Source organism: Suricata suricatta, chromosome 1 (assembly GCF_006229205.1).
Source record: "Suricata suricatta isolate VVHF042 chromosome 1, meerkat_22Aug2017_6uvM2_HiC, whole genome shotgun sequence".
Taxonomy (NCBI): domain Eukaryota; kingdom Metazoa; phylum Chordata; class Mammalia; order Carnivora; family Herpestidae; genus Suricata; species Suricata suricatta.
In genome coordinates this window covers 127,096,205-127,118,926 of record NC_043700.1, presented here as the reverse complement: position 1 = coordinate 127,118,926, position 22,722 = coordinate 127,096,205, and the positions used below count along the sequence as shown (strand labels likewise).

The 22,722-nt window shown below is 39.2% G+C and overlaps 1 protein-coding gene across 5 annotated transcripts in view; it reads left to right on the top strand.

Annotated features, from left to right (window-relative positions):
• ARHGAP24 (Rho GTPase activating protein 24) overlaps nucleotides 1-22,722 on the top strand; it is a 484,571-nt gene that overhangs the window by 414,469 nt on the left and 47,380 nt on the right. For 4 of the 5 annotated variants that reach the window (XM_029943691.1, XM_029943700.1, XM_029943722.1 and 1 more), the window contains 2 exons: nucleotides 1,781-1,903; nucleotides 22,498-22,705. In XM_029943691.1, coding sequence (XP_029799551.1) covers nucleotides 1,781-1,903; nucleotides 22,498-22,705 — 331 coding nt within the window. Of the gene's footprint in view, nucleotides 1-1,780; nucleotides 1,904-9,241; nucleotides 9,895-22,497; nucleotides 22,706-22,722 lie in introns of those variants that run through there. The other variant, XM_029943708.1, reaches the window with a different exon arrangement.

Here is a 22,722-nt window from a genome sequence, read left to right as displayed (position 1 = left end):
CCACTAGGTACAGGTTGGGTTGGATGGCAAAGAACAGTGAGTGGTGAGCCTGTTGTGGATTGGAGCATGCAAGCTCCTCATGAAGGAGGAGATCCACTTAGAGACAAATAGCAAGGCCTCCATCAAACACAACACTTGCATATGAATCAACTCAGCTCAAGGCTGCAAATGTATGACTCTTAGTGTTCACTTAGTGAACACGTAAATGTTCATAAATATTTGGGTCACCTTAGATGTTAGTATAAAACCAAAATATTATCAGAATTCAGTTAAATTTCCCTTATTATTCCTTCTGTGAACAACACTAATTATTTTCAAAGAAAGTGAAGCTGTACGGTTGCTGACACATGCCTTCAGAAATACTCCTTTAACCATAAGAGAAAAACCATGCCTCGAGACCTCTTTCAAGGTCATATCTGGTTATGCCTGTTTTAGCAATGAGAAAATTAAGTCACCAGGGAAATGTAAATGGTAGAAAGCATCTCCTAAGAAATTAAATAATGTGCATCAGAAGTCTAGCACTTCAACGTTGATATTAGAGATTATAAAGTTTTAAAAGTATATGGATTTGGCTATTGTTGAAAGTGCTGCTATGAACACTGGGGTACATGTGCCCCTATGCATCAGCATTTCTGTATCCCTTGGGTAAATCCCCTAAATGTCCATCAACTGATGAATGGATCAAGAAGATATGGTTTATATATACAATGGAATACTACATGGCAATGAGAAAAAATGAAATCTGGCCATTTATAGCAAAATGGATGGACCTAGAGGGAGTCATGCTAAGCAAAATAAGTCAGGCAGAGAAGGACAGATACCATATGTTGTCACTCATAGGTCTAACAGGAGAAACCTAACAGGAGACCATGGGAAGGAGAAAGGGAGGGGGCAAAGAGTTGGGGAGAGGGAGTGAGGCAAATCATAAGAGACTTGAATGCTGAGCACAAACTGAGGGCTGAAGAGGGAGGGGGGAGGCGGAAGGGGGGTCATGGTCATAGAGAGGGACACTTGTGGGGAAGAGCACTGGGTGTTATATGGAAACCAACTTGGTAATAAACTGTTAACTAAAAAAATGAATTCAAAACCTTCAAAAAAATAAAAGTATATGGGTTGTGAACTAAGAGGGATGGTGAACTAAGAAACCATCAAGCTTTTGTTTGGAGCACCACAGGTGTTTCAAAGCTCACACTTTGGTGTGAGGACCACCTAGGGGTTTAATCGGTGGGCCAGGCTTCTGCGTTCTTCTCCTCTTTTCTTTGTTTGCCCCCCCAACCCCCCCGCAGGTGTATTCTGGGGAAGAGGTTTCCCTTCCAGGATGGAGCAATAGAGGAGGACCTCTGAGTCAAAAGTTTTCTTTTCCCTTTCCTAGAACTCCCCTGCTCCCCCCCCCCCCAATGTCTTGGTGGCCTCACTATGTGTGGACTGAGCAGTACTCAAACTGCTCAGCACTTGCTTCCAATATCCAGACTCTGTGGATTATTTCTCCATCTTTCATTTTGCTTTGCCATTTCTCCTTATTCAGCAGTGCAGTGTGAATAGATTGGATTATACGTTAATGCAGACTTATGGGCGTTGCTAGGACAGAAAGGCAGGCTTTGTTTGGGGAATGACATTTGTTCTCCAGTTTTCTCCTGGAAACGTAAGAGCCTTACCTTTTTAAGCAGAGATTTTTTTTTCATACTGAAGCCATGGTAAATATTCCCAGTTGACTGGGTGGGCACAGCTGCTAATGGGGAATCTTCAGCTGAGCATACACTCATGTGTTCCTGTCTTATAGGAGGCGATCGAGATCGGATGACAGCAAACCATGAGAGCTACCTCCTTATGGCGAGCACCCAGAATGATATGGAAGACTGGGTTAAGTCCATCCGCCGAGTCATATGGGGACCTTTTGGAGGAGGTGAGTATATATAGAACATGGAAAAAGGTTGACCAAACCTGTTCATTCTTTTCCTCCTCCCAGCTGACGTTACTATCAGCTCCTATTTTTAAATGGATGAGTGTTAAAATAAATAATAAATTATTCCATGCTATTGTTAAGGTGTATATCTAAGTAACTCCCAGAGGTTTAGTTTAGATCAAGTGTCAATCACCAACCTTTTTCTATGAATATCTTGAATTATAAAAAAGGATGATATTATTGTTTTGAATTTTTCCATTCCACTAACAATAAATAGTTATGGGAATAATACCGTAATGTAAATTACATAAGACCATGCAGATATGGGGCAAAGCATTTTTGACTAGGAACTTTGGAAGGGATTTTAGCCCCAAGATTCTCAGTGATATCAAAGAAAAATAGCAAAACACTAGATGATAATCTGATGATTACTAGAGTAAAGAAAAAGCTTTGTGATCTGAAAAGTGTCTGTGGATTTGATAAATTTTTTAAAGTCTTAGTTTGGGGTGCCTGGGTGGCTCAGTCAGTTAAGTGTCCAATTTCAACTCAGATCATGATCTCACAGTTCATGGGTTCGAGCGTCGGGCTCTGTGCTAAACGCTTGCTCAGAGCCTGGACTCTGCTTCAGATTCTGTGTCTCCTTCTCTCTATTCCTTTTCCCACTTACGACATTGTCTCACTCTGTCTTTCAAAAAGAAATAAATGTAAAAAAAAGTCTTAATTAATATAGTTTTGAGAATGTGCCATGTGAAGAATAAACTAAATAGTCCTATAAATAGAACTAAAAGGAGGAAAAAAGAGTTAAAGACACGATCTTTGTCTATCAAGGAACATAAAAGTGTTAAAATAGATAAGCAGATACAATATAAACAGAAAAATTATTTAAAGTAAAAATTCAGTAAGGGACACCAAAACAAGAAGCACTCAAAAAAATTTATCTATAGCCAACATGCACTTCCCAAAATGTAAAACCCAATTATCTTATGTTGATGTAGCTAAAATAAATTATATTAAATCAAATTAATATTTAGCAAACCAATTAAAATGCTAATATTTATTTTATATTCTCTTTTGGTTATTGGCAGCACCCTGAATTCGGAAATGATTTTTTTCTCCTTAATATATTAGATACTTCTTAGGCTGACTCCCCATTCTACATTTTAGAATAACTTCAAAGATGTTGGAAAGTTAGATTTTACCAAGTGAATGATACATGTCTGCAAATTGTCTGTTTTCTAGCAGCGACTTCTGTTGAGCAAGGGGGCGGGTCCTAACCAGGGCGACTATTCATCTCAGTTTGCCTAGTAACAATCTGATTTACAACTGTTGTCCCAAGGTAATTATTGATAGAGCTGCTTTTCATTTTCTTGATGTCCTATTTGGGTGACAACTTATATGGTCACCCTATTCATATACTAAAATGGCTAGTAAATGACTCTGTAAAACATTTGAAAAGGCTGTGGGATGAGACCGCCCCACAACATTAGCAGAGGGTTGCTCATAATCATTCTTGAGAGGTGTACTCAGTCGTGTCATCTCTAAAGACTCTCTTTCCCCCCTATTATCAAATTTCTGGGGCTTCTGAGTTTAGAAGGTTCCTTAATATCTGCTGAAGGAAGATATTTTTGTGCAGGGATTATGTCCATTCAGTGTGCTGTTCTTTCCCTTTCTTCTTCTTCTATCTGTCCTTTTCTTAAGAGAAATGAATGAGACCCAATTAGCTTTATCTTATCAGTGACCACAGGAGGTCCCACCAGCCCACGAGTCCCAGAAGTTATCCCAGTGGGACTAGACAAGAACTACATCTAAGTCTTCAAATTTATGAAGTTGGCAAGGATGCTCTAGTGGTTGATAAGTTGATATGTACAGTAGTTCCCCTCACCTGCGGTTTCACTTTCTGCAGTTTTTAGTTATCCGTGGTCAACCACAATCCAGGAGCAGATAATGCTCCTTCTGACCTATTGTCAGAAGACCAATAGTAACCTAATGTTGTGTCACAATACATATGTCATTCACCCCACTTCATCTCCTCACATAGGCATTTTAGCAACTCACATCATCACAAGAAGGGTGAATACTGTACAAGATATTTTGAGAGAAAGTGACCACTTTTATTACAGAGTATTGTTATAATTGTTCTATTTTATTAGTTTTATTTTTCTTCTCTCACTGTGCTCAATTTTTAAGCTACACTTTATCATAAGTATGTATCTATAGGAAATAACATAACATATGTAAGGTTCAGGCATCTGTCCACCGAGAGTCTTGGAATATATTTCCCATGGATAACAGGGGACTATGTACCTATGTTATACCCTATCCTTCAGGGATTTTGTAAGTGCTTGTTCAAATTTACTTGTAAAGAGATATATTTTAGCATAGAGTACCTACCATAGAAACAGTGCTCTTGTAAAAAAAATTTCTACCCTTTTGTTTAATTGAAGAGTGTTATAAAATTGCAAGACAAGCTTTTATTTTTTTTTTAGTTTATTGTCAAATTGGTTTCCATACAACACCCAGTGCTCTTCCCCACAAGTGCCCTCCTCCATCACCACCACCTCTTTCCCCCACTCCCCCTTCCCCTTCAACCCTCAGTTCATTTTCAGCATTCAACAGTCTCTCTAGTTTTGCATCCCTCTCTCTCCCTAACTCTCTTTCCCTCTTCCCCTCCCCCTGGTCCTCCATTAGGTTTCTCCTGTTTTCCTGTTAGACCTATGAGTGCAAACATACGGTTTCTGTCCTTCTCTGCCTGACTTATTTTGCTTATCGTTTAGCATGACACCCTCGAGGCCCGTCCACTTTCCTACTCATTCAGGGCACCTGGGTGGCTCAGTTGGTTAAGCATCTGATCTCACGGTTCATGTATTCAAGCCCCGTTTAGGGCTCTGTGCTGACAGCTCAGAGCCTGGAGCCTGCTTCGGATTCTGTGTTTTTCCTTCTCTCCCTGTCCCTCCCTTGCTTGCACTGTATCTCTCTTTCTCAAAAATAAATAAACATTTAAAAATTTTTTAATTAAAAAATAAAACTAAAGTGCTCAATTTGCAATAAATCTTTTGTGAACATTAGAGGTTTTTTAAGTTAATACAGAATATAAAACCAAACTGGATATTGACATTGATAAAAGATCACAACTGTCACCCATAATCTAGGGTTTCAAATGCTTTCATTAACATACCCCCTCTGTGCTCTTTGATTGAATTTTAAAGAAATAGTAAAAATTTTAGTTTCAAATAAATTTATATAACTGAAAGATCTTTTATTTATCTTATCTATTAGGAGTCCACTTAACATTTCACTGAAAATATGTTTTCTACAGAGAAAGAATATTTTAAAACCACTGTTTGAGTTCGATCCCACATTTCGTGGATTAGGTCATTAGGACCCAGGGAAGGTGACTAATTTGCCAAATGTCAGCCACACTGTGAGTAACAGAACTAGGAAGAAAACCCATGGCCTCTGATTCGTGGACCTCCTCTTGCTTTCTTGCGCATTAGTGTGATCTATTACCTCTACTGTGGGAATGACAAACCCACAATTACAAGCCCATGGTTTACTGGTAATAAAACTGGTACTGGTACTGGTACTTACTGGTACGTGAAAACATAACAAAAATTAAATAGCAATAATTAAAATAAATATGGTTTTTCAAGTCTTTCAAAAATACCTGAATTGATACCACCAAGAAAGTGAAAATATAGCCAACAGATTGGGAGGAGGTATTTCCCAATCGTGTATCTGGTGGTGAACTTGCATCCAGAATTTATAATGAACTCTTACAACTCAATCAATATTAAAGAGAAATTAAATATTGGAATCAGTTTGACTCCATTGAAAGATGAGCAAAGAATCTGAAGAAACATTTCTCCAAGGAAAACATGCAAATGTTCAAAAAGCACATGAGCTCAGAATCATTAGTCATCTGGGAAATGCCAATCAAAATCACAATGAGCTAACACTTTATACCCACTAGGAAGGCTAGAGTTAGAAAGTCCAATAATAACAAGTATCGAGGAGGGTGTGGAGAAATCAGACTGCTCCTACATTGCTAACTGGAATGTAAAATGGTTGTGCTGCTTTGGAAAAGAGTCTGGCAATTCCTCATTCAATTAAATGGAGAAATATCATATGGCAGCACTCCTAGATAGATACATACCCAAGAGAAATGAAAACAAATGTTGAGGGGCGCCCTGGTGGCTCAGTTGGTTGAGCATCCAGCTTTGGCTCAGGTCACGATCTCACGGTTCGTGAGTCCGTGCCCGGCATCAAGCTCTGTGCTGACAGCTCAGAGCCTGGAGCCTGCTTCAGATTCTGTGTCTCCCTCTCTCTTTGTTCCTTCTCTGCTAACACTCTGTCTCTTGTTCTCTCTCAAAAATAAACTTTAAAAAAATATGTTCACACAAAAACTTGTACATGCATATTCAGAGCAGCATTATTGCTAATAGCCATAATGTTGAAGTGATGAAAATATTCTAAAACTGACTATGTTGATAGTCGTATTTACCTGTGAATATGCTAGAAATCATTGAACTGTACACTCAAGATGGGCAAATTCTATGATTTGTGAATTATATCTCAAAAAGGTTGTTAAAAATATCCTCAATTGCTATCATTGTCTTTGATAAGAAAATATCTTTCTCTTCCCTAAGTTATGAAACCCAAGCATCAGTTAAGCCAAAAAAAAGGCCTCATAGATTCTAATCTTCCTCCCAACACTTAAATATCATGTTCACTGATTAAGTGGTATCTGTAAAAGACATTTGGAAGGTGACATATCACTCTGATTTATAATATCTATATACCACCTTTGGATAAATTTTTAATGTGTTTGTTTAAAAAAGGGCATTTCTCACTTCAGATAGCTGTGAAATTAGGTGATTAACTAGTTGTTACATAACCTTCTAATTTCTGTATAAGTCTAATTACATGAAATAGAAGTGGGGGTTTTGATTTTTTACTTTGCTTTTCTGTTTGGAGTATCATTGAAACTACTGTATTGTAAAGGACGGAAAATAATTGCATATGTTAAAAAAATAAATTGTATAAAAAAATAAAATAAAGTAAACAATAAAAAAGGGGCATTTCATTACCAATACTGCAGTTTCACAATTTTTGTTTTAAAAAGTTAAAGTTTTTCGTGAGACACCTAAGCTTATCTTTGCTCAGGCTGCATATACATGTAAAATATTCCCTCTTTACCATTACAGTAAGAAGACATTTTATTAAAAATAGGAGCAACCCAAGGAGATTGCCAAACTTTTCAGTCTCTTAGAAATGAAAAACTATTATGTAAAAAGCCATGGCTTTGGATTTGCAGGTCTTTTCATTTAATAAAGGAAACTTACCACAGATAATCAGAAAGGGAAGGAAACCAATGTAAATGGGAGTGGACATTCACTCGACAACCCTGATATCAATATTCAGTATTGACTCTAGACTCTTCAGCCTTGTGTTATCTGCTTAAAACCACTCCTAACAGTTGCTTCCCCAATACAGTTTCTGCCTAAAAGTCAAAAGTGTGAATGTCAAAACATTTATCTAGCTTTGGAAAAGCTTAGGAGTTTTGTTTTGCTTGTTTGTTTGTTTTAGGCTTTTTTGTTTTGTTTGTTTTGTTTTATAATTCTTCTCCACTGCTTGTGAGGCAATGTGTACAGAAGTGCCTAGCCCAGGGTATAGGAAGAGTGTGAATCCATGGAGTGTTCATTAGGTCTGAGTGTTTTGTCTAACTTTAGCTACTAACAGAATTAGATTCTTCCTGTATTTCTGTCTCCTTCCAAAAAACGTTGAGTCAGAGACCCGCTGATGCGGTAAAAATACTGAATGTGAATAATCCTCATGATGAATAACTGGCTTGCGGTCAAGCAGGGGTTAATTAGGAGACAATGTGGTCTTACCTCTGACATAGACAGCTGTGTGATCTTGGATAGGGGTGTCTTACCTCTGGACTTTCAGTTTCCTTGTTTGTGAAATAGAAAAATTAGACAAAACCATTTTAACTGAGATTCATTCCAGCTCCAGAGTCCTGGGGTTACATGTGTCCTGTCCATGCCAGTGCTCAGGTCAGTGACATTTGCGGCTGGCGAGATGCTTCCCAGTCTGGCATTGCCACTGTCTTATTTATACTGAGTTACCCTGTGTGCTTCCTTATTTTCCTAGTAGCATGCTATGACACTGAAGAGAAAAACCAGTATGAAGCCTAGGAAAGAAACTACTACTGATTCCTTTAGTGACAAGCCATAACCTTTCTGGGCATGCTGGTCAGCATAATGAGGTTCCTAAGGGGAGTACCTTTGTAGTATTCCTCACCGTTTTGTAGCGCCCCTGTCATGGCTAGGAAGGCAGGCAGAGAGACCTCTGGGGGTCAGTTGGGGTTAAAGCACTAGCATTCCACATCTGCTCGTGGAACAGCCAGGTGGATGAATGATTAACTCAGTGAGTAAATCGTTCAGTGAGTTGGATTGAGAGTGTGGGTAGACATGGGATCTGGGGTGGAGAGGTGCACACAAGAGCTGAGGAGAAAGTTGAAAACAGGAATAGTTTTCAAACCATAACCAGAGAAATACACACGTATAACTATGTATAAACAGACATACATGAGTTGAGTTGACTTCTTTTCTGATAATTATATCTGCAGGTTCTCTGTTACCAGATGGAGAATATTCTTCTATTTCACAGACACACGTATGTACCAGTAGGCATACATGTGTTTTCGTGATATACACATTTAAATCAACACTCACAGATCGAGTCATTTGCAACATCTCTGAAAGTGTCTTGTATAGGAAGAGAACAAATGCAGTCCGGAGGGGGTGAAAATTCACCCCCTTGCGGCTGGTTTGGTGCTTTTTGATTTCCGGAGGGGCTGAGGCAGCCAGTTCTATAGGAGCTGCTCAGACAAGGGCAGAGAAGTCAATACAAAGTCAGACGAGGAAGAACGGGGTTCACACGCCCTGTGGCATTCTCCCTCCTCCCCTCGCACTGTTGTGGCTGCACCTGCTGCATGTGACAGCGGGCACTGAAGGCAGTCGCAGCCACAGTGCGGTGACGGCGGCTTCTGTGCCCGCTCCCGCCCAGCCCTCATTCAGAAAAGGGGAGACGGAGCAGAGGAGGGGGAGGAGAAGCTCCCTGCAGAGCTGCCGCCTCCGCGGATCGAGGAGGCTCCCTGGAATGGCACTGGTGGTGATTCCCTCAGGAGCCCCGGGAGTTTGAAGACAGAAGGGAAACGGGAGAAGCCTGCAGAGAGCATCAAAGGATGAGGGGCGCTATAAAAGGAACGGGGGAGTCCTTTGCAAAGAACCTATCATGCACTGAAATGCTTTCTGGAGAAGGTGCCATTATTTGCTTCCCCTTTCGTTCAGATGAAAGGAGCCAGCAAGGACTGTCCTGAAGTATTCCTCAGGGGCCTTTTTGTCATTGTTCGTTCCTTTTCTCCCCCCCTTGTACACGACTATTTGCTGACCTTTCCAAAGGAATCTCAGTCCCCCCAGTTCCAGCTGAGAAGACAGTTCTTAATAAAAAGCAAACAAACAAAAAACAAAAAACAAAACCAATCAGTTCCTGCTGTTTGAATGGAAGGTGCAGCTTGCTGCGGTTCTTTTTGCTGTGACATTTTGGAATGTCTGCAGAAACTTAAAGCAAAATACCCGAACCTTAAAACTCCTTGGATTAGGTGAGAGAAAAGGAAGTTTTTTCCAAAAAAAGAAGTAAACGAGAGATGGTAACTTATTCCTGATTCGGGACCTGGACTATCAAAGCCTTCAAGTTCTAGGAATCAGCACTTCAACCCTAACAAATAAACATGAGAAGGAGTGGCTGTGGGGTATTGCACAGAGGCAGGTTTTAAAGGAAGTCTGGAACTGATTGAGGACTTCGGGCCTGTATGATGCCTGAAGACCGAAATGCTGGGGGCCGGCCCTCGGGTGCCTTAGCGTCAACTCCGCTCATTCCTAAAACTACATACAGAAGAATCAAGCGGTGTTTTAGTTTTCGGAAAGGTAGGTAGATGATCTGCTAATGTCCATTTTAAAAATATACATATATCCTCTGGTGCGTTAAGGTCAGTTTATATTCAGATAAAATGGGACTTGGAAAACCAAGAGCTTAGAACTGTACAACACTGACTTATGTGTCTCTGCTTGTCTATATTTGGTTTTCAAGATTCGTATTGATCTGTTTATGACGATGAATGGGCTAGGTAGGTGGGGCTTAGAGAATGATAGTCCCATAGGGATCACCTTGACAGATGGAAAACCGAGTAAGCCTGCCTGGCCATTCCGAAAGAAGGGGCCAAGTCTACCTTGGGCTCTTCTCAGACCCACACCAAGCAGCCATGTTGTTACTTCTTGAAATCGGTCCTTCTCAGACCCTTGTTGCTCTCCCCCCAGCACAAGCTGCTCGTGCTGGCCTCCTCTCCCCTGCTGAGAAAATTTTAATTTTAGTAATCAGATGCTCTGCAGTGACCCCTTTTCAGGAGCCTTTCAACCATATTGACTAACACCGATTCGAAATAGGAGTCACCTTGACTTTCCAAATATATCAAAAGGTAGCACTGGGAGAGGCCAAAGATATGAGCTATCAGGAACAAGAAGTGGGAAATATTTAACAATTTCTGATCGATAAAAGAGGCTAAGAATTTCAGAATTGATTTGTGCAGGGGGAGTTAAAGAGTATTCATGGGGGAAAATAAACTGCTTTTAGGAAACATTTCTGTATCAAACTATTTTTAAATGCCCTTTTGCTTTAAAATTGGAATAGGTAATTATAATTTAATGTCATATATAGTAAGCTAACAATTTAATCAGGAGCAGACATGAGTAACATCTAAGGTTCTTTTTCCTTTTTTTCTTTGATCTGTTACCTATTAACCCTTTCTACTTACTAACCAACAAAAGAGAGAAGAAAACAAAGTAAGAAAAAAAATGCTTGTGTAAAGCAAAATATAGTAGAACTTTTAATATTAAACCTTGTTCTTTCTGAGTCTTTCCCTTTGAGCAGTTGAGCTCTACCTATAATCATTATCATATATTATTAACAAGGAATTTAGTTGTTCATTTATATTCCTCTCTCATCCACAAAGGTAAGTGAGGGATATCTGTCTCATATTTTATAGATCTGTAGAGATTTCATGGTTACTGTTAAGACTGCATCATTGACAGAGAAATAGGTAACAACAGAAATTGAAAAAAACTAGGGAGTAATTGTTTAAGGACATATTCTCATTTTCCAGCTCTTCTAGCCTTCAGCAACTAAATTGGGTTTATCCAAACACACAGAGAGAGTCCACTTTTCCAGGCTATTGCTGCTCATTTGTAACAGGAGATGTTCTGGGGACAATTGATATCTTTGAAGCACAGAGCAAGGTGCTTTGGACCTTTTCCCACCTTCCCTCCAATAGTGGAGTGTAGCGTATCTGCAAGAATCCTGGCTAAGACTGTTGATCATTACGCCCTCTTCCCTTTCTCCTTAAATACCAATGAGGGAAGGCAGTGCCTGCGAAGAAAAGCCCCACGGGCTGGCAAATGGCACCCACAGGAATGGGGAACAGCTTCTATCTACCATCTCCTGTGGGTTATTTTTAACTATTGTCCTGTGCTATGCAAAGTCTTAGTAACCTGAGGAATGTTCAGCACATGAGTCAAGGATTAACAGATTTCTAATTTACAAAACTGTATTCTGGTTTCTGTCAGAACCATAGAGGAGGAGAGGAACAGGGAGCACGGGGCTGTTTTAAGTTTCCTTCCCTTTTAGCCAGAGCCAGCGGCACACCAGCCTCTCTCTCATTTCCTGGCTGCAGGAGGACAATTACGCAGCGAGGCTTTGGGAGAGAAGCTGCTTCTGTGTGCGCAGCACTAATCACTCCAGCCCCAACTCGGACTCGGACTCAAAGGGGTGTTTTTACATCTTTGTTTAAGATCCTGCATGGGAAGTCATGCACTTTTCTTTCTATCCTGGGTCCCCAAACCATGCTACCTTAAGAAGAGAGTGTTCCTTTGTGCTTTGTTTAATCCCCTGAGTACTCAAGTAGTTCAAGAAGTGCACCCTGTTTCTGCCTCCGTCAAGCCAAGCCTGTTGGAGAGCATCAGCTTAGGTCATTTCAATGAAAGCAAAAAGGAGGAGTGCATGATTCATGGAAAAGCACCCAGAAGCAAAGAATGTTGATGCGTCTGCTTTTCCTGATCCACATTTAAAACTTTTTTTTTTTTTTAACCGTTGTGAGGGCTAGACCAACAGCAGAGAAGACTTGCAGCTTTAGAAATGCCCTTGAATGAAGTGTGGAGTTGAGTTAGAGTTTCCAGAAGCCTGGTGATCCCGGAGCCTGCCTGCTGAGCAGGCTCTAACTAATTCTCAAGGCTGCTTTCTCATCCAGACCCCTTTGGTCCTTTATTGTCCTTTTCATCTTTCCGTTTCTTTGTGCGGGTACTAATAAAGATCACTGAAAATGCTTTCCCAGTGGTTTTAAAAAGGTAGGAACTTACAAGCATCTATTAGGCAGGAAGCTGGGGGATGGTCTGGCTTTGGGTTTATGTTCTCCAGAGAGAACGATTACAATGTATTTTTATCCTGTTGATTTTAACACTATGTACGTAATTTTTTTAACTTCTGTAAGCCTAATATCTAATATGCAAAGCAGCATAAGCAACCAACTACTTTGGTTCCTGAATGTTAGTGTTAATTTCTAGTCACAATAGACTAGTTAGCTGGTTTAAGGATGTTATGCTCACAGGACACACTGAAGGTTTTGGTTTGTTTGTTTTCCTGAGTTGCTCTCATATTGGAGATAAGTCACCATTACTTGCCTAGAGCTTTCGCTACACTGTCACCAGTCAGTGGTCATGCACTGATTCTTCCATCTTTATAGACTTCTAGCTCCTGTTATGTTTCCATCACCTTAGTTCTCTGTGCCTTATTGCTTCATGCACACAACTTATTTTAACCTAAGAAGTGGCTCTTCAAGACAGCATCCATCCGCACTTGTTTCCAGCTTGATGTTCCTCACAAATTTCTGCAACACAGAGGCCATTTGTAAAGCATTGACCAATTGGTATTCCTGAAATTGTATTCTCAAGCACTGTCCTACAACTCAGATATTTTTTTAAGTTTGTTTGTTTGTTTGTTTGTTTGTTTGTTTTGAGAGAGAGAGCAGGGGAAGACAGAGAGAGAGAGAATCCCAGACAGGCTCTGACAGTGCATAGCCTTGACGCAGGGCTTGAACTCATAAACAATGAGATCATGACCTGAGCTGAGACCAAGATTCGGACGCTTAACCAAGTAAGCCACCCAGGCACCCCTCAAACATTTTGATGAGTCCCTATTGCTCCCAGGAGGAACTCCTGTTTCATATAATTATCAAGGCCTTATAACCAGGTCCATCTATTCCCTGGAGAATAAACTCCCAATTACTCAGAATGTCCCACTCTTCCTTCCTACACATATGTCCTATGTCAGCGCTTTGCCTTTTTTCATTATTCTGTAACACCCTCTCTCTGCTCTCTGTTGAAACTTTATAATTCCTTCTAGGAATTGCTGGCTCTCATTTCTTCAACAAGCCTTCTCTGTTGACCCAAGCCTTCTGTGTAACCCGTATATTTCTTAAATGCTGCCACCTGGCCACCTTATCTTCATGGCCATCTTAAAGTGCTTCATACAGATTTAAGAGCACCTGAGTGGCTCAGTCAGTTAAGCATCCCACTCTTGGTTTCAACTCAGGTCATGATCTAATGGTTTGTGGGTTTGAGCCCCATATCAGGCTCTGTGCTAACAGCACGGAGCCTACTTAGGATTCTCTGTCTCTGCCTGTCTCCTGCTTGTTCTCTCTCTCTGAAAACAATAAGTAAATAAATATCTTAAGTGCTATATACACATTTGTGGTAAAAGATAGATGATAGATTGAAAAGAGAGTGAGAGAGACATCTGTTTACTTCTTCCCAGAGTGAAGAATGGCAATAGGTCTGCTCAATTTAGAATTCAAAGTTTATTGCAAACTAATGAAGTACATTATTATTATGTATCTTTTCCTACAGGCCCATAAGCAATCATGAGTTCAAATAGGCTATCTTTGTCACGGTTGTGAATAAAACCAACATTTCTTTGACATTATTGTATGTTGTATATATTGTAAACACATTTACGAAAATTGATTTGTCCAATAGATGCTGCTATCTACATCCGTACAATTTTAAATGGTGCTATAAATGGTGCAGCTCATTAATTCGTAATATCAAAATTTTATGGAACATCTACCAAGTGATTCTGGAGTTGAGTAGGCAAACAAAGAGGTTGTCTTGAATCTATGCATTCACATGCTCCTTGGAGATAAAGAAACATAAATAATTACTTACTCCATGACAAGCACTACAACAAATTATATATAAAGGCTGAGAAGTTCATGAACAAGACTGACCATGCTCTTGCCTGGAATGGCAGTGATTCATCTGCATTATATAAAATCAGATTTAATCATTTAGATAGAAATCAGAATTAGACATTTTCTCCATATTCTCCTAAGACAGTGGTCAGTTAACCTCTGGAAAAAAAAATATATGACTGAATTGAATTAATGTAATATAGTGGAAAAGGAAGACCTTGCATCCCAGATCTGCCACTTCCTAGTTATGTGACCTCAGGTCACCTAGCATCCCTGAATCTGTTTGTAGAAGGGATATCTCCTTGCAGAATACTTGTGAGTGGTCAAATTAGAAAATACATGTAAATTGCATGGCGTGGTATCTGAACGTAAGTGGTGTGAGACCTAGGCCACTGGGCCACTGTATTGACATTATTATACTTACTAGGTTTTCAAAGCTTTTCTTTTTCCCCTTTCTTCTCCACTCTGACTACAAAAAAGAATCACGATTCTGTGGGGTGCCTGGATGGCTCAGTCAGCTTGGCATCCGACTTCGGCTCAGGTCATGCTCTCATGGTCCATGGGTTCGAGCCCTGCATCAAACTTTGTGCTGACAGCTCAGAGCCTAGAATGTGCTTCAGATTCTGTGTCTCCCTCTCTCTCTGCTCCTCCCCTGCTAACCCTCTGTCTCTCTTTGTCTTTCAAAAATGAATAAATGGTAAAAAAAAAATTAAAAGAAAGATTATACCAAACACTCACTGATTATTGTAAATTCAGACCTCCTTGAATTACAAGTTTTCTATCCATTTAAGATTTTTGGATTACTTAGAAAGTGTTGGTGACAGATTGAAGTAAACTTTGGCTCTGTTTCTTAGTTCTGGACTAAATTGGATGTCTTTTATTTTGATTGTATGTCCCCTCCAAATTCCTGTGTTGCAAACCGAATGCCTAAGGTGATGGTATTAGGAGATGGGGCCTTTGGGAAGAGATTAGGTCATGAGAGTGGAACTCTTATGAATGGGATCAGTGCCTGGCTTGGTAAAAGGGCTCCAGAGAGCTTGTTCACTCCTTCCTATGCTGTCACTTGAGAATGCAACCAGAAATGGATAGTTTGCAACCCAGAGGAGGGCTCTCCCCAGAGCTCAACTGTATTGGTCTGATCTCAGACTTCCAGCCTCCAGAGCTATGAGAAATAAATTTCTGTTGTGTGTAAGCTACTCAGTCTACTGAGTATTTTGTAACAGCAGCCTGACTGCACTAAGACATACAGATGAACTCTCTTATTTAAGTCCCTAGAACTTAATGCCAAAGTGAGTAAGGATCAAGGGCTCCAGAAATGTCTGTGGAATTAATATGTTTATTAAAACAAAACACTTCCTGGGTGATGGAAATAAATGAAAAATTCCAATGTAAAATGACAATCATCACAATTCTCAGGCTAAGGCACTGATATCTATAAAATCTTGAAAACAAAACAAAAATGCCATAGTATGCTGATGAAAAGTCAGAAGCTAAACAATTTTCTTTTTTTTCTCAAATTCTCTGCTGTTGCTGATTTTTCTGAGTTCCCACCCTTTTCTTCCTAGAGATCACATGCTAAGCCATATAGAGAATTTGCTTTTACTTATCCTTCTGCTTACTGCAATGCTGCTGGCAGAATAAGTCTGGGCATCACCAAGATTATAATAATATTTATTTTAAATAAACATTCAACCATGATATATAGACAAATCAAAATAAAAGTCATCCAATTTAGTCCAGAACTAAGAAACAAAGACAGCCAAAGTTTACCTCAGTCTGTCACCAACACCTTCTAAGTAACCAAAAAATCTTATATGGATAGAAAACTTGTAATCTAAGGAGGTCCGAATCTATCATAACCAGTGAATGTTTGGTAGAATCTTGATTCTTTTTGTAGTCAGAGCAGAGAAGGAAGATGAAAAAGAAACATTTACAGAATAAGTTTCCGTAGGCTGACTCATGATGGCAAAACCTTCCTTCCAGAAGGAAGCCTGAAGATCCGATAAGTCATATTGCATTTAGGAAACAGCTAATAGTCCAGCATGTGTTTGTGAGCAAGCAGGAGAAATGAGGGTGGACATGTCCAGTGCCTGGCACACGGTGGGTGCTACCTAAACATTCATTGATTAAATGGTGGATAAAGAGGCAGAGTTCATATTGTGGAGACTTGGTATTTCAAGAAAAAGAGTTTGGTTGGCCAGTGGGCACCACGGGAAGAAATTAAGCAAAGAAATGTCATGATCCATGTTAAATGTTATGAAGATCATCATGGCAGCACTTGCCTGAAATGAGTACATGGCTCTTCAAAAACTCATAGAAGAGTTATTAAGGATCTAGCCTAATGTAGTGGCAGTGAGCTTGGAAGGGGCCAATGTGGTGATTAAATGAGGATCAGGAAGGAAGGAGAATCTAGTTTGACTCTCAGATAGCACTTCAAAGGTTTGGAGGGATAATTGGAACTGATAACAAAAATCAGAATTACAGGAAGTAGAACAGGTTTTCAAGAAAAGGTGGCTTCATTTTAGAAATTCTGAGTTTGAGAATGTTTTGAAATATCCATGTTGAGGGGTCTCATGGGCATTTAGAAATCCAATGCTAACGGGGCACCTGGTTGGCTCAGTCCCATAAGCGTCCGACTTCAGCTGAGGTCATGATCTCGTGATCCATGGGTTCAAGCCCTGCGTTGGATTCTGTGCTGACAGCTCAGAGCCTGGAGCCTGCTTCAGATTCTGTGTCTCCCTCTCTCTCTGCCACTACCCAATTCTGGCCCGAATTGATATACAAATTTGGGAATAATTGATAGTGAGATTAAATGTCAAGCAAAGAAATTGTGTCAAGTAGCATAAAAATACGGCTGAAGACAGATCCCGGAGGACCAATAAATTTATGAGAAGGGTGTAACAAGTAGCATAGTAAGAAGGAGATTGATAAGAGGATTCTGGAAGGCAAGAGTTATGTGACACATGAGAGGAAGTAAAGAAGAGTGACATTGACCATTTAAAAGGGAGTGAGGCATGAAGAAATATAAAAAATAAATTTGGCTTTCAGTGCTTTGGCAACTAGGAAATTGTTGGTGACTATAGAAAAAGCTCCTTTAGTAGAATGACAGTTTCAGAGTCCAAATTGCAGTACGTTGGCAAAAGGCTAGAAAGTGATGAAATGGATTCAGAGTTATAACTTTACTGGGAATTAAGGGGCAAAAAGAACAAATTATTGCAAGGTACAGAAAGTCGAAGAAGATTTCACTTTGTGTTTGCGTATTCATTTTTAGATGGGCGGAATTTGAATACATTTATCTGACCACACTCAGCAATCTCACAAGCTGCCTCTAGCTATTGAGTATAAATATCACACATAAAGGAGGAAACTCACAAATCCTGAAAGAGATTTAGATCTCTCTCTCCCTTCACTCTCTCTTTCTGTCTCCATTTGGAACAGCCTCCCACAAGTGTAATAAAGTCACCCATGTAATTTACTTTCTCAGTCCAGTGAAGTCACCTTGGTGATGCTTTATGATACCACCAATGTATTTCCAAGACAAGTACACAGGATGTACCTTTGTCACCCAGAAATTCCAGGGATGGTTTTGTCAGGGACTGTGCAACCTTCTTGGGAATTTAAATGAACATAACTGGAACTGTTTTCATGACTCAAATAACAGGGTATATTCCTGTCAATAATCTACTAGTCAACGTGACCTTTTCCCGGTGCCGCTGGTTGGAGATAGGCTCATGACCTTTGTGCTTTCCTGTTAATCTTAAAATTTGAAGTTTCACTGCTTCTTCAGTGAAAATCTTAAACAAAACAACTTAAAAAAATCCCCTCTAACTTTAACATACACACACACACACACACACACACGCTCATAGATGACGTTAATTTAGATCTACCATTGTAGGACAGAGATGTTTGGGACATTCTACTTTCAGTGTCATAAAATGGGAAGCATATGTTTTTTTATAATCATTTCCTAATTCATTGTGACACCGGATTTACAGCAGAAAACTTGTTTCCCACAGAAATCTCTAAGTACATGTGTCCGCCATCGATGCGCTTTACCTGTCTGGTATAGTATACTGCTAAACAGCCAGAGGTCCTTACATAAAGGAGATCATTTCCCTGGACAGGAGGCACAAGGTATTCAGAGTCTTTTCCTTTCCTCCATTTTTTTTCCTGACCTTCACATTTGCATTTTCTCAGCATAAATCACTCCTCCTAGTGTGATGACAGAAATTTAGGTCGGAAAACTAGTAAATAGCAAGGTGTTTCACCTATTTTACACACCGTGTCATAGATACAGAGTGACTCTGAAATCCAACAGCCTTGAAGAAATCCTGGCTCCAGCATTTACTAGCTATGTGACATTCAGCGAGTTGCTTAACCTTTCTGTACTTCAGTCCTCTCCTTGGCAAAATAGTGGTGCCTACCGCAGAGTGCTGTGAGCTTTTTTTAAATGAAAGAAATACTGATAAACCACTTGTACACGTGTCTGGCATACGTAAGTACATCTTAGCTCTTAGCTCTCTCTACAGCACAGAACAGATACTCTATTCATTTTTAGAATTTATTGATATTTTAAGTTACTATAAAATGAGGACATATGATAATTGTGATTAAACAATGAGGAAGAGAATTAGTATTCGGGAATGAGCAAAGATTTTAAGGCTAAATAAATTTGGATATGGACTTTCATTCTGACACTTGGTGTTGCGTAACTTACCTTGGGTTATTTATTTTATCTCTCTGAGCCCCAATTTCCTCATGTATAATATAGTTACCTTGCATATTTATTATGAAAATAAGAGAATATGTCAAGGACTTAGCATATAGTAGGTATAGTAGGTACTAAATAAATGGAAAGATGTTTTAGTTTCTTGCTATACTTTTTTAAAAAATTTTTTAATGTTTATTTATTTTTGAGATAACGAAAGGTAGAGCATGAGCTGGGGAGGGGACAGAGACAGAGAGGGAGACACATGCTCCAAAATAGGCTCCAGGCTCTGAGCTGTCAGCACAGCACTCGAATTCAGAAATGGTGAGATCATGACCTGAGCCAAAGTCGGACACTCAACCGACTGAGCCATCCAGGTGCCCCTCTTGCTGTACTTATACTTCTTAAGTATATGCTTATCACAAATGCAAGGCTGTGTGTATAAAAAAAGAGAGAGAAAGGGAGGGAGAATGAGAGAAAGAATGGAAGGAAAGAAGGAAGGATGAAGGAAGGAAGGAAGGAGGGAGGGAGAAAGGAAGAAAGAAAAAGGAAAGGAAAGAGAAGGAAAGAAGAAAGGAAGGAAGGAAAGAAGGAAAGAGAAAGAGAGAGAATAGCCACAAAGCAAAGCTTACTGCTTTAGCACATTCCTAAGTTGTTGGGGAAAAAAAAATCCTGAGAATTATGAGAAAAGAATGTTTGACTGTTTTTTATTTCTGTATAAAACTAAACATTGGAAGTTTGGTTCTCATTTATAGTGCACATAGATGTTGAATTGTAACATCATTAGTAGATTTTCTGCTGGATTTAGAGGTAAACTCTAGATAATATGTTCATCAATTTAAAACAATGAGTGAAAAAACCACAGATACGTAAGATGTATTCCCAGATGTCCATATTGTTATTTTTTTAAATGAACTATTAGTGCCTTTGAAAGGCTATTTTCTTAATTTTGGCGGAATAAAAATCCAAACTTCCCAGGCAAATAAGCATCAAAGAACCCCACAGTAAAAGAGTCAATGTCCTCCATTCATAAACAGTCTTCAAGCTTTGTTATTAAAATGCTAAAATGCCTTCAAAATCACTATTACCACTGTATGGGCTAGAATTCACAATGCTGTAACTGAAAACTCAGCTAACAGTGATTAAAGATGCATTTTTCTCACATTAAAATATTCATAAAGAACATGCCTCTGTTGTTGGGTCAGTGGTAAAATAATTTCATCCCCCTTGTCTCTGAATCTTTCAGCCTTTCCCTCATGATTGCTATCTAATGATCAAAAGATAACTCTTAGATTGACAAAAAGCATGTCCAAGTTCATGATAAGAAAAAGGAGTAATTGGCAATTCCAGCTGTTTTTCTCTTTCATCAAACAACAACAACAAAGTTTCCCAAGAGACTCTAGAAGGCTTCTTAAAAAGTGGGAAAGGTGTTTAATTTTCCAGACCCTAAAATGGAAATGACAAGAGAAAATAGAGAAATGAAGGTCTGTTGAGTTAGCAAACAATGTTTGCCACACTATTGAGAAACTACTTGTTTCAAAGCCCATAAACAGAGCCGTTACCTACGTTAATTTTCCTGCCCTTAGAAGATGCCATTTTCTAATATGGCTTTCACTGTATTTGAATATTAATATTAGTTCAGTCAACATTTTTCCTAAAAGGAAGACATGAATTCCATTAATGCTAGAATTGATATCAGGTGTTGAATAGTTAACAATAGTTATTGTTTCTACCAGGGCTGATATATTCTCTTTGGTAGCAGTGTTTATTGCTTGGGATATGATGGTTTTATATTGCTGAATTCATTCATAAATTATTTTACAGATAGGGAGGTAAAACATGTGTTCTTATTGTCAAATTCTTATCCTACTGTTTTCAAAATAATTCCCCAAGTATTCTAGAGTCTTACACAATTTCAACATGCAACACTAATTTTTCTTTCCCTTTTATGAAACCATTAGACCACTAAAACTATTTAGTGATATTCATCCCATCTGGGAACATTGGAGTGACATTTGCTTTGGCTTTCTCTACATTTTTTCCCCCATAGGTTGTTCATTTTTGCCAAGCTGCCACCTGATATTAATATATTTTAGAGGCATTGGTTTTTTTCTTTCTCTCCGTCTTTCTTTCTCTCTTTCTTTTTCTTCTGAGAAGAATCAATACAATGCCCACTCTTTTTTGGAAAGAAGAAACTTTACAGTACATTTTGAGTAAGCTGGTGTAAAGAAAGGCCCAGTGGACTAACTGGTAGAGCACCAGCTCATAATGGAATCCACAGGGAGGACATCACTGGGTCTCACCTTTTTGCAACTTGATGATAACACTATTGTCCTCTTCGCACATACAGCCCACTATTCACTTATTGGTGACAGAAGGAATAATATTAGGGTCCTCCTTGGCACCCAATGCTGTCTTTGGGGCTAACATATTGTATGGGTCTAGTCCCTTCCATGTAGCCATTATGGCCTCCCATTTCCAGCCCAGTCACCTGTTCATCATCAGTAGTAACACCACTTGCAGATGCCTTGGAACATACAACGTGACTCCATTGGGACTGCGGGCCCTGAAAGTCAGCGCTCCAACTTGATGACTTAATCTTGAACCGATCACATCAGCTACAAACAGCCTAGAGGAATTGTTTCTTAATCAGTGGGGTAACAAGGGTGAATGGTGGGGATGTTCAGCTCCAAATGCATGAAGCAAGGAATTCATCCCTTGTGGTTATTTTAAAATCATTAAAAAAACTGATCAAAATTGGCCTGCTTTTTATTACCACCATGTGTTGGCAGCTGTAGACAATGTGTGATAAAATATTCCTTCCCATCTGTTAGAATAAACCACCATGACCCTGTCTCCTCACTTTTAGTGTGCTCTGCTTCATAATTCAGATTATTCCCCTTCAAACAAATTAATGGTTTAAGGTTTCAAAAGATAAACACTGTCTGAAATATTTTATGTGGATGAAAATTCTGGGCATTTTTTCCTGGTTTTATCATCTTGATTATAATCACGGCATTGTCACTTGATTGAAAACAAAAGGTGAACAAAGAAATGAATAATATTTAAACCAAGTGAAAATTGGACAAAAAGTTACAACTGTAACCAAATGACTATTCTCTGCAGAATAGTTATGCTTTTCAACACAATTTCTATCCCAAAAGGGAAGAAAAAGAAAAGGAAACCTAAAATTAGAGTTTTGTTTATTGCAGTGTTTTTATATCAAAATATATATCTTCAACTTCCTATTTCTACTTGGTTTAGGGACTAAATATGGAATATAGGAGGAAAGAGCAGCATATCACAAATCCTCTTCATTTGAAGAATTGTATATAATGGATTTAGTTCTGTAAAAATGTGAAGTACTAATTGTTACATGCTTGCCAGCATTTTAATCTTTGTTTTTCCTTTACATTGAGATTTTCTGTTCGGGGAGGTGGGTTTGTATGGTTTTGTTTTTTAGGTTAACAGAATGAGATGATATAAATTCTTCAGATTCATTGTAATCCTGTATTTCTCCAGGCATTTTTGGACAGAAACTTGAAGATACTGTCCGTTATGAGAAGAGATATGGGAACCGTCTGGCTCCAATGTTGGTGGAACAGTGTGTGGACTTTATCCGACAAAGGGGGCTGAAGGAAGAGGGTCTGTTCCGACTGCCAGGCCAGGCTAACCTTGTTAAGGAGCTCCAGGATGCCTTTGACTGTGGAGAGAAGCCATCATTTGACAGGTAGATTTCAAGATTTT